The sequence below is a fragment of the Oncorhynchus nerka genome, linkage group LG27 (genome assembly GCF_034236695.1).
Source record: "Oncorhynchus nerka isolate Pitt River linkage group LG27, Oner_Uvic_2.0, whole genome shotgun sequence".
Classification (NCBI taxonomy): Eukaryota; Metazoa; Chordata; class Actinopteri; order Salmoniformes; family Salmonidae; genus Oncorhynchus; species Oncorhynchus nerka.
This window is the reverse complement of record NC_088422.1, coordinates 60,660,923-60,673,413: the sequence shown is the minus strand read 5'-3', so window position 1 is coordinate 60,673,413 and position 12,491 is coordinate 60,660,923. Positions and strand designations below refer to the sequence as shown.

The following is a 12,491-nucleotide window of genomic DNA, read 5'->3' as shown; positions in this document are numbered from 1 at the left end:
TTGATGTCAACGTTATGAACAGAGTGCCCCATGGTGGTGGTGGGGTTATGGTATGGGCAGGCATAAGCTACGGACAACAAACACAATTGCATTTTATCGATGGCAATTTCAATGCACAGTGATACAGTGGCAAGATCCTGAGGCCCATTGTCGTGCCGTTCATCCGCCTCCATCACCTCATGTTTCAGCATGATAATACACGGCCCTATATCACAAGGATCTGTAAACAATTCCTGGAAGCTGAAAATCTGCCATGGCCTGCATACTCACCAGACATGTCACCCATGGAGCATGTTTGGGATGCCCTGTATCGACATGTACAGCGTGTTCCAGTTCCCGCCAATACTCATCCACTTTGCCCAGCCATTGAAGAGGAGAAGGACAACATTCCACAGTCCACAATCAACAGCATGATGAACTTTATATGAAGGAGATGTGTCGCACTGCTTGAGGCAAATGGTGGTCACACCAGATACTGACTGATTTTCTGATCCACATCCCTACCTTTTTTTAAGGTATCTGAGACCAACAGATGCATAACTGTATTCCCAGTCATGTGAAATCCATAGATTTAATTAATTTATTTCAATTGACTGATTTCCTTATATGAACTGTAACTCGGTAAAATCTTTGAAATTGTTGCACGTTGAGTTTATATTTTTGATCAGTGTATATTTAGTCTCCAAATGTTTATTGGAAACATAAATATATTTGCACAATGAACACTTGCTGTCCCTCAAACACATTGTTACAATTGTTGGTTAGCTAGCTAGCTTGCCATATTAGCATTGACATGAAATCAGTCAAAACATTGCAAAACAATACCAGAGGGGTGTCCTACGAAGCAGTTTTAAGGCGTTAGCAAGGTAACTTTGGTCAACTGAGTTCAACTCGGATAACCGGTCATATGAAATTGACTCACTTTTTATCCAGGTACATTGCTATGGTAGCGAATCCTTCAGAACCAACTTGCTCTGGAGCAGGCTAACTCATGGCTAACATGCTGACCAGACCACACGCACGAGTCCGTCTGCGTGCGTCATCGCCCGCATGTTGATTATGTCCGCCCAAACCAGATGTGATCAGGACACTCAGGTTGAAATATCAAAACAAACACTAAACCAATTATATTAATTTGGGAACAGGTCAAAAAATATTCAACATTTATGTCAATTTAGCTAGTTAGCTTGCTGTTGCTAGCTAATTTGTCCTGGGATATAAATATTGGGTTATTATTTTACCTGAAATGCACAAGGTCCTCTACTCCAACAATTAATCCACAGATAAACTAGTAATCTCCTCCTTCAGGCTTCTTCTTCTTCTTTGGACTTTATATGGCGGTTGGCAAGGTGCATTACCACAACCGACTGCAGTGTGGACCTCAGTTCATCTTTCAATCACCCACATGGGTATATGCTCCTAAAAAACAATGATGAGATGGCACGTGGGTATATACTCCTAAAAACCAATGAGGAGATAGGAGAGGCACTTGCACCTCGTCGAATGTCACAAATATAACCAAGTTCTATTTTAGTACCTAACCACGCAGACGCTCGCGAGCAGTATGGGTGCAATGATTGAATAACATGTATGTGTACATTTATTTTTCAACGCTCGCGCATACGACGAGTCCGGTCTGGTCAGCATGTAACTCCACTTACGCTGAATGAAATACCTGAGCCACGAGTTGGGGACCAATTCAATCAGATTCCATCCTTCTTGCAAAGATTGGGTCCTCGTCCCTTTAATTTGAGGAAGACGACTGATTAAATATTTTATTAATTGAATGATTTTTTTATGTGTTAAAAATGTGTTATGTCACACACAGTATGACTTAATACAATTATTTTACCAATAGGAGTGGGGGAAAAATGTGCTTGTGGTTGTCCATTGATAAGCACACCGCAGTCGGCATTAACGATAAGTAATAAAATATAGAAGGCCATTCTAAAAGCCTATTTTACTCCATAGCCCGCTGAATTTGCAAGATAACTTCTCTTGTGGCACTGACTCGCCATGGATTTATGTTTCAGCATTGTCTCAATGAAGAGTTTGGCGTTCGACTAGTCATGTGCGACATGCATGCGCAGTTACAAGCCTGCTCGAGTTAGCGGCAGGTGGACGAGCAATATCCACCATTGTAATACAGCCGAAGACTGGGCTGGAATGTGAAGCTAAATGAAGCTGATTAGCTTTAGAAAACCCTGAGCAGATCTAGCTTGCTTCGTAGGACACCCATCAGGCAGTGGTGTAAAGTACTTCAGCACAAATACTTTAAAGTACTACAAGTAGTTTTTAGGGTGTCTGTACTTTACTATTTATATTTTTGACTTTAACTTTTTATTTTACTTCACTGCATTCCTTATGACAATAACGTACTTTTTACTCCATACATTTTCCTTGACACCCAAAAATTGACTTATCAAGCGAACATCCTTAGTCATCCCTACTGCCTCTGATCTGGCAGACTCACTAAACACACATGCTTCATTTGTAAATTATGTCTGAGTGTTGGGGTGTGCCCCTGGCTATCTGTACATTAAAGAAAACAATAAAATGGTGTCATCTGGTTTGCTTAATATAAGGAATCGTAAATGATTTATAGTCTTACTTTTGATACTTAAGTATATTTGAGCAATTACATTTACTTTTGATACTTACGTATATTTAAAACCAAATACTTTTAGACTTTTACTCAAGTGGAATTTTACTGGGTGACTTTTACTTTAGTCATTTTCTATTACAGTTGCTTTACTTTTACTCAAGTATGACAATTGGGTACAGGTATCAAGAACAAGATAAAACTAGCTGAAATGAGACACCTACCATTCTTCACATGGCAGCTTCTTGTCATTGTTGCTAGCTATCTGACCATTCAGAATCACAGCGAAGCAGGGCTTCTGGCCCTATCCATGCGTATGCATTATTTTGTGACTTTGTCAGCCAACCCATCTATGAGAGTGGATTGACACAGCTGCAGGGAACAGCATTATTTTTTCTCTCAAAACAATGCAGAGGTGGAAGATGGCTGTGGTAGAAAATACCCCACTGTAACTTTGCCATACTCTACGTTTAGCTGAAGCCCCTGCTGAAAATATGTAGGGATTTTGGCACATGGTTTGCATAATGTTCAAAAAATATGACAAAAGTTGAAGAGTGCAATAATGTGCAACTTGGGTGATAAGAATACTAGGCCTACCTTATAGGCCATATGGGTAATGATAAAAATCACAAAGATGCTAACATCGATTTTGATTGGAAAAAAAGTTTAGCTTAAAAACTTGTAAAGGTGAATGAGTCACCCACATTCAGTCAGCAATAGCAAGTCCTGACAAAAAGAAAGCCTCTTTCTGTAGTTTTAGGTAGCTATTCAATAGCCTATGGAGAAGAATGTTAAGAATGAGAAAAGCTCCTATTCCTATTGAAACGACTGAGATTAAATGTTTTTGCGACTCTTAGAAAAATTGTGACAAATATGATTTTGACTAGTCACAGAATTGATCCCTTATTTAGATCCTCTTCCACACAACAACAATAATATTGATATTCTGCTCCCATGACTTGCAACTCTTCTAAAGGCAAAAGAACATACTGACCTTTCTTTTCAAATTGTACTTTTTTGTTATTTTTTTAATGTTATATAACAGAACAGTTCACACATTTCATATTTGGCCTACAGCCAATGGTATTTTAACCAATCACATGATTATAGGTCATTTTAATCTGAATAGAACATTTCAACACTCATCATAAGTGCTTGGTCGTCTTCTGCCTGGTAACAGCAATTCCTCCTATTGGTTTAGACTAATTTCAGTCTCCTCCCTAGTCAGAGAGAGAGAGAGAACTTGTGTGTGTGTGTGTGAGTGTAATATTTACTGTTCACTTTTTATTGTTCATTTCACTCTTGTTTATCCATTTCACTTGCTTTGGCAATGTAAACATATGTTTCCCATGCCAATGAAGCCCCTTGAATTGAATTGAGAGATAAAGGGGGGGGGGGGGGGGTCAGTTTGATAAACTTTTGTTTCAGTCACCACGTTATTCATCTTGTACATTACAATTTCCACACACACAGCACTGTAAAGTGAGGTAGTGCACTTTTGTTGTGCCAAGTTTTAATGCCGTAAAATGAAACTGAAACCTGAAATCAATATTGATAATTTGTCTAAATTAAAGATGTGTATAGTGCAATTATTATTAGGTTAGGCTTTAACGTAAACGACTTTGCACATCGTGTTTTACTCTTGAAATATTCAATTGCCTGCCTTATTGAATGGCTCTGATAGTTTTATATGCTTTTTACAGGTTTTGTGATGCATAGGTCTATTGAATATGCCTGCAATCTGAACAAGTATATGAATTGCTGCATAATGATTACGTTATAATGATTAAAGTGATTTTAAAAAATACATGTCGCACTGTTAAATGTCTTTGTGTGTTAGAAGCTTGCCCATGTGCTCACCTCATGTTCGACTGGGTGACGAGAAGAGAAGCCGGAGCTATTCTCAGAGCTTTTTTAACAGGAAAGTTTCATGAATGTGTCTATACCGCCCCCTATCAAAATTGAACCAATTCACATTAATCTCTGCATAACCAACTTCCCTATACTGACACTGGCCCTACATCCCTCCTCCCTCAAACCCCCACCACTCAGCGTCCGTTCTCTTCACCCCCTCCTGACTCCCCTCCGCTGTATAGGCTACGCCACCCAGAATACTGGGACCTCCCATTTCCATACCTATAGGAGTGGATAAGCAGCGATTGGAAGGACTTGGAAACTTTAGAGGGGTAGTTCTTTAGAGTGATCCTCCTCTCTCTATAGACTCCTTAGCTCGGCTCTCTCAGACTCGCTGTTGCTTTGATCTCCTCCTTAACAACAGTTAACGTCATCGCATAGCCCTCTGAAGGGGAGTTTTGTCTAGAAGGGTGAAGCGTTGGAGCTCTCAGAGGGCTTACACTGTAGGAGCAGCAAGCAGCATCCACGGAGCCTCACTCACTCCTAACAAGAAGCACATATTTTGATTATTTATTCAGCCCAGAAAACGCAAGATACTACCGCAAAAGATATGGAGCACCAGCTGCTGTGCTGTGAAGTGGAAACCATCAGAAGAGCTTACCTAGACGCCAACTTACTAAATGACCGAGTTCTACAGACAATGCTCAAAGCAGAGGAAAATTATCTCCCGTCTCCGAATTACTTCAAGTGTGTCCAGAAAGAAATAATACCTAAAATGAGGAAAATTGTGGCTACATGGATGTTAGAGGTGTGTACATTTATGATGTATCGATGTATTGCTTAAACGTTTGTGTCCTAACACTAACCATGCCCTTTGGACGCAATGTATTGAATTTGTCGTTTTATGCATCGTACGTTTATTCTTTCCAAGCATGATCATTCATATTATGTAAACATACTGACATGTAGTAGGCTAATGTTTCATTTGTAACGGTTGTCCAAGTAGGCTAAAATAGATTTGGAACACTGTTGTAGCCTATTAGGCTATTTCCAAGGTATTGTGTGTGTTCAGTAGTTACAACACTTGCTATGTAGCTGCTCGATTCTTTTCGTTGTCGGGACTTAGGAAATGTATTTAGATTGAAAAATTGTTCCAAATTAATAGCAATGTACACGTATGCAGTCTTACTCTTGCCAGTATTATGCGCCATCTTTGTTGTCGTATGCGTAGGTTTTTAATATCATTAAAAATCTTTAATAATGTCGGCAATGACAGTAACTCAATCAGCAAGTCGAAAAGTATATCTTGGGTATGCACTTATAATCCTGTCGCACAGATAGCGAAAAATGATTATATAAAACCATAAAGTTTTGTTTCGGCTTACTTATCAGGCTGCTGTTCCTGCAGTTTCTGAAGGTCGCTCTGGAGACATGATCATTTTAACAAAAATATTAAATAAGAATGCATTTTCAATGGTCGGATATGATACTATATCGATTAATCAACATTTACATGTAGTTAGAGATTGAGTCTTGTGTCGACATACATTTTTTATTAATTTCAGAAATTGTGAGTCCGCACAAGATCTAAATGTCGCACGCTCCACGAGAAAGAGCTGTGTCTTGTAAATTAAATGTATTTTATATGTTTACTATATTAAAGTTCGACACATCTTAACACTATCCGATAAGGTATACCATAAGGATCATTTACATGCTAATTTCTCAAACCGGGACAATTTTTACATATTTTTAATTATTTTTTGAAAAGATGACGAACTAGAAATTTCAGGGGAAAGTTGCATTGACGCCACCTTTGTGTCTTAGTAAGAAGCGACTGAAAACAGGCTAAATTCTCAACTATTTCAATTTCCGTTTTAATTAGGCTTAAGCAACTGTTTCAGTTTTTCGAAATGCATGATTTTATGTTGATTGCATTGGCAGACTATAGCCTACTTTGCGCCAGCTAAAGCCTATAATTAGGCCATAGCTATTGTTTTAAGGACAGCCTTAAGGAATGGAAGGATCTTTTTTTTTAAATGCGTAGTGTTGTCATTACAGTATTTCGTTTTCTCTTATGGACAGGCCTATTTATTGGTATATACAATCGACCTGAATGCACTTATAGTCCTATATTATAGGTTACTGTAATTTGAGGCTATAGGCTAAATTGCTGTTTTCACTTCTAGGTCTGCGAGGAACAGAAATGCGAGGAGGAGGTTTTTCCCCTGGCTATGAACTACTTGGATAGATTTTTGTCTGTGGAGCCCACAAATAAAACCAGATTACAACTCCTGGGAGCTACTTGTATGTTTTTGGCCTCAAAGATGAAGGAAACGGTCCCTTTAACTGCAGAGAAGTTGTGCATTTACACCGACAACTACATCCGGCCCAGCGATCTATTGGTAAATGAGCAATGTCAATCTTCTACATATACACTCTGTATATGGCTGTAGTTATAATCCATTTAATATCGGATAGGCTATTTTAATGAGCATTTCCATAGTAGGCTATCGCATAATGCAATGGTAGCATATAGGCCTATGCCTACAGGTAGCCTACTACAATGCATCCAGTTTGTTGGCCTATAGGCCTACTACTTGTCTTAGTTTCTCTTTGACGGGATCTAAATCATTATTGCATAATTTTTGTTGTGTTAATTTCAAAGAAAGAGTTTGGATTCTTGTACATTTCACATGATAGCCTACAACGGTTAGCCCAGTGTAGCGCAATGACATGACGAGGGCGACATCTCCCTCTAGTGGACAGAGTAAAATGTAGAATCAATTATGAAGCCACTTGTGAAGATCGATTGTCTCATTGCGCACGTCTGTTTTGTCTTTCTTTGTAGCAAATGGAACTACTGACTCTAAACAAGTTGAAATGGGATCTAGCATCAGTAACACCTCACGATTTCATAGACCATTTCCTCTCCAAGCTACCAATCCAGCAGCACACGAAGCAGATTCTGCGCAAGCATGCCCAGACATTCGTGGCTCTCTGTGCAACAGGTAGGCCCACACATGAACCATTGTCTATTAAGTGTGAGCTTTTTCCTGCCACTGCTCCATAACCACTTTTTCAGGGACCAATGGCTAAGATATGTGTTTGATGCAAGATATAGATTTTTGTCTGCATTTTCCCCACTTGTGAGGATAACTCTTCCTCCTTGAAAGCCCCGCAGGTGGCCAATGGTCAATGTAAATGGTTGGGGGTATGGGCTCTGGTGCAGGAATGTTTGAGTGTACAAGGCCTAACATGTTTTATGGAGGGTGTCATTGTGTAGTGTGGACAAGTAAGGAGATACTGGAATGGAGTCAGTGCCATCTTCTTTTTTTCTCCAGATCAGTTTTATGAGTTTGCTTCTCACCACATTGGTTTGTTTGCGTGGTGTTTCTCCCCAAAGTCAGGGTTTACTCAATAGATTCTGAATCAGTTCTCACTGGGGGTATGTTTTTAGGGCTATTGTGGAAAATGAAACAGGTTGTGCTGCTAATGCATTTATTTGTGAAATTATATCTACTGCATGCAGATTGACACTCCACTCTAGATTCATGGTCACCTTTCATGCACTTGGAGTAGGCAGTGAGGTGCCTACTCCAATGGGGTTTAAATCTATCATTTACATGAGGGGAAACAGGTATGAAGGGGTGGTATTTCCTTTCTTCTTGGAAAAAGTTTTGAAGTGGTGTACCCATTGAATGTGTGTGCTGTACGTACTTTTGTACCTGTCCTATTTTGTTGACGAGCTAGATGTATTGTTCTTGGAAGTCTGTGTGCATGAGCACTGGTTGTCCTGTCCGTAGCCGGTCGTGAAATAAAGCACATTCAGGATATTGTGACTGTGAGTGGGAAGGAGCGACAGGATTTCCATTGTCCCCTACAGTACCTCATTCTGCCACAGCCTAGAATGGCCTCCCTCACATACCCCTCTATCTGCCGTGGTCTCCCTTTCTACCCCTGTGTACAGTACTTGATAGCTCTGCCTGTTTTATTTCCCACATGAATCCCATTGAAAGCTCAGGTGTACCATTTGGCCAATGATCTGTTTCGGGTGTTTTGCTTTAAGACTCAAGTACTTACCGTCTCGTTCTTTTGTCTTCCCCGTAGATGTCAAATTCATCGCCAACCCTCCCTCCATGATCGCAGCTGGCAGTGTGGCAGCAGCGGTCCAGGGGCTGTACCTAAAGAGCAAAGATGGTGCACTTTCATCCCAGAACCTAACCAACTTTCTGTCCCAAGTCATCAGGAGTGACCCGGTACGTCAAACACAGTTCTCCGGGCCTTTACATTGCACCACACACACATGCTTGCATTGGCTATTTGTCAGAAACCCTTTCGCTACTATTGTCTTTGAGGTGTTTTGCTTCATTATGTTGACATTATCTCTCTCTCCTCACAGGACTGCCTGAAGTCGTGTCAGGAACAGATTGAGTCTCTGCTTGAGTCTAGTCTGAGACAGGCACAGCAACATAGTGTCTCCACAGAAACAAAAAGGGTAGAGGAGGATGTGGACCTGTCCTGCACCCCTACAGATGTGAGGGACATTAACATTTGAGTGGCATCTTCCCCATTTTTTTGGAAATATTTTTGAGGCTCTGGCCTTACCAAGAGGCCATCTGGGAAAAGAGGACACCAGCGCACCCTCGAGTCGTCACCCTCTAAACACACTCTGGCAAATGCTAATGTGCCACGCCTGTTACGGTGCCCCGGCCTGTATGGCCTCCCAGTGACATGTGGCCGCCCTCAGCCAGGGCTGTCAAGAAAGGACTGAACACCTCACTTTTCTGAGACCTTCAGTCATATTCCCTCTCACTCTCCCATCCCGTCTGGCTCAAGACATAGACAAGGATGATAGCAAAAATGAATCATTGTGAAAGATGCACAACTATATGGATGAAACAAAAACGTTATAGTTTATGTGCAAGATTAAGCCACAGAAATATACATTGTTACTACCCAATGTTGAACTAGGATTTTTAAATACCATAGACTGATTTTACATGCTTACTTAAAACATTTAAAATAACAAGTAGGTATTTTTTTGTCTGTCTTTGTGTCTAGGTTTTTATTTGAAGTATAAATTCATTTATAAAAGAGAAGGGGCATTTTTGTTATCTATTAGGCATTTTGCTTGCTAATCAAAGCTCCCGTTTTCCCCCCAGTCTAGTCGTCTGTATATCCCTGCTTGCTTATGCGTTGAATCACTTTATTATATTGTCTAGACTTCTAAAGAAATTCTGAGCCCCTAGTTTTGGCCTCTTCTCTTTTTAACTGAGTTGTATAACTCAACAGTATACTTTTAGTATATATTGCTCTGTTTTATTGTTTAGATTGTGGATTGCTGATGCTGAGGTTTGGCAAATAAGTTCATTCATTCTTCAGTATAAGGACAATTACTTTATATTCAATTAGGAGTAAATTGAATGAACCAGCATTGTTTGGCTGTTGATTTGTGATTGATTTTGTCCTCATTGCCACATATGTACATATATCAACAGCTAGCTATGACACAATAAGCTAAAATCTAGCATTAGTTGCAAACCTTTACCATGCAATCCATAGTTCATTTTTTTGTGGTTATATCTTACTTTCTAATACCGTTCCATTTTTAAAAGCACTTTTAGTCAGGTTTTTTTTCTGACTCATAAAAGAAAAATCACAAAAAAATTGGAAAAAATGGTATGGAGTGGAGCAGGTCTCTTTTAACTATGGTGTTATGTGTTACAATTTTGGGTACAAGTCAACGCAGCCCAGCAGCAATCCCATGTCCCCTTGATGTAGACGGGTATTATTTTGGACATTGTTATGCCACAGTTCTTACAGGAGGGGTCTATAGTGAGCCGAGCGTTGGGTGTGGCATGTTTCTGCATCCTGTATCCCATCGCTTGAACGGCATCCAGAGCATTTGAAACACTAAAGTATCAAACTTGAAAGGTAAAACAAAGATTAACAGTGTTTTATTATGACATGTTTTCCTCTTGGAGCCAGGGAAGATTAGAAACAGGATGCCAAAGTCTGTCTGTACGTAACATTTTGTACACAACTATTTACCGGAGTGCTAAACACATTGACTGCCCTCCAAATCATGTATGACAGTGTTTTCTCAACACAAAACTGAAAGAAAAACACCATAGTTAAAATGTTGTTTAGAATATGTGTAGTTGAGGGGATAAAAATACAACAAAAAAAGAAATTGGTTTAGAGATGATTTTGCACAAACCTGAAGACATAGGCTATGTTTTTGTGGCTTGCCTAAGAGAAGTGGATCACTAAGATGGGATGGGTAACGTTGGAAAGTGGGAGTGGGGGAAAAAGGGAGGCAAAAAGGGTGACAGCTTGACAGCAACACGTTTCTGTTGAATTGTTGAATTAAGGTGTTTGATTGTACATTGAGAAAAAGAGACAAGAAAACAGGATAATGGGAGACCACACTCCTCCTTTTGAGCTGCTATGGAGGAAATTCCAGCAAAGTGTAAAACAACAAGAAAAAAACCATGCTTTTTCTCCTATTGTTTGCTGCTATATATTTTATACATATAAATGTCAATATACTGCCATGTAATAGGTTTTTAATTTTCTATGAGAAAATTGTTATTGACGTCTTTGTTTTTGTAGTCTTGTCATCAGTTTTTACTTTTAATATGATTTCAGTGCTATTCCAAAAAGATGAAAAAAATTAGACAATGGACATGGTTTTTATCAACAATACCTCATATTACAGTCAAGATTTATCTTTAATTTAGTTTTGAATTTTTATTTTTATTTGACTTGTTTGTTCAGTGGCTGATTGTCCTGTTTTTAAACTGCTAATGGTAATGCATTGATCATTATCCAAATGGGTCCTGATGTGAGCAAGTAGAGAGCATTGATTGAAACTGGTGCCATAACAGACCGGATTATATAACTCTTTTGAGTGTTAATGTGTCTCATTGAAAGTCTTTATCCCCTTTAAGCTCCCGAAGGCCCTGCTATTTAAAAAAAATATATAAAGCATTTGCTCAAGTTAAAGCCCGTAGTGAGTTTGTTAAATACCAAGCCATAGAATTACTTTCAAATCATCATGCCGTTATTCCACACAGTTCAGTACATGCTTGTCTAGATATCTTGTCCTCCACCAAGAAGCATAGCATATTCATATTTGTGTCAACTGCACAATAAATGGTAAATAGATTTAAATCTTGGAACACTGCAGTTTTTTTCTTAACTGAACCACTACTGGTACATTGAAGCTAAAATAATGGGCTACAGATATTGTTAGGCACACTTCCATTTGACCCAGACATCCTTCAATCAGAGTTAATGAGTGTGAGAGCCAACAGTGGTTCACTTAGCCATAGACATGATGCTGCTATATGTTCTGGTTGTAGATGTGAGGTAGGCCTAGTTTTGCCTAGTATTTGACAAATGATGTTGCTGCAAGCTGCTCAAATTTCTATTAGCTAACACAGGACCCAGGATGGAGATATTGTTTTTCTGTCTAGTGTAAGGAATACTTGTTACCTCAAAAAATGGAAAAAAAAATACATTGATGCCCCTGGGCTCAACTAAAGATGACATTACATATTTCTGTCATATTAATAAAAAGTGCTGATAGTAAAAATGAAAACAGAAGGGGTGGAGATCTTTGTCCAAACTTTTTGACAGAATGTGCTTACCCTGCCCCCCCCACACACACAAAAAAAGTGGTCAGCTTTTTAGCCTTTTACCATTGCTTCTATTGTTAATGACGGTCGGGTAGTTCGCCCCTCTTACTGAAGTGTGGGTCAGATTCTGTGTTCATTGCAATGGGTCAAAGGTCATCTGGGGTCCAAGAAAAATAAAGCAAAGATACTGAAATGTCTGTTTTGTGTAACAGTCGCTGGTCTGAAATGCACAACATTTTACTTGCGGATCCATTCTAGAAACATGATTTGAACGTCAAACTAAACTAAAATTAAAAGTTGATGGGAAAACAAAAAACGAATGTTGATGTCTTTTACAATGTCAAATATTTCTTTCTAAAACAGTCATTGTATTCCATACATACCTAATT

General features: G+C 39.2%; 1 protein-coding gene across 1 annotated transcript; it reads left to right on the top strand.

Moving 5' to 3' along the window:
* Window positions 1-4,738: 4,738 nt before the first annotated feature.
* LOC115112096 (G1/S-specific cyclin-D1-like) lies at window positions 4,739-12,299 on the top strand. Its single transcript, XM_029638890.2, has 5 exons — window positions 4,739-5,264; window positions 6,646-6,861; window positions 7,308-7,467; window positions 8,567-8,715; window positions 8,859-12,299. The coding sequence occupies exons 1-5, from the start codon at window positions 5,067-5,069 to the stop codon at window positions 9,012-9,014; spliced, it is 879 nt and encodes a 292-aa protein (XP_029494750.1). The 5' UTR covers window positions 4,739-5,066; the 3' UTR covers window positions 9,015-12,299.
* Window positions 12,300-12,491: the final 192 nt, after the last annotated feature.

What these genes read in the sequence shown, in the direction of transcription:
- LOC115112096 (XM_029638890.2), top strand. Translation starts at nt 5,067, where the DNA reads ATGGAGCACCAGCTGCTGTGCTGTGAAGTGGAAACCATCAGAAGAGCT. An exon ending in TGGCTACATGGATGTTAGAG is followed by an intron (nt 5,265 to 6,645) that starts GTGTGTACATTT and finishes TTTCACTTCTAG; the next exon opens with GTCTGCGAGGAACAGAAATG. An exon ending in CGTGGCTCTCTGTGCAACAG is followed by an intron (nt 7,468 to 8,566) that starts GTAGGCCCACAC and finishes TCTTCCCCGTAG; the next exon opens with ATGTCAAATTCATCGCCAAC.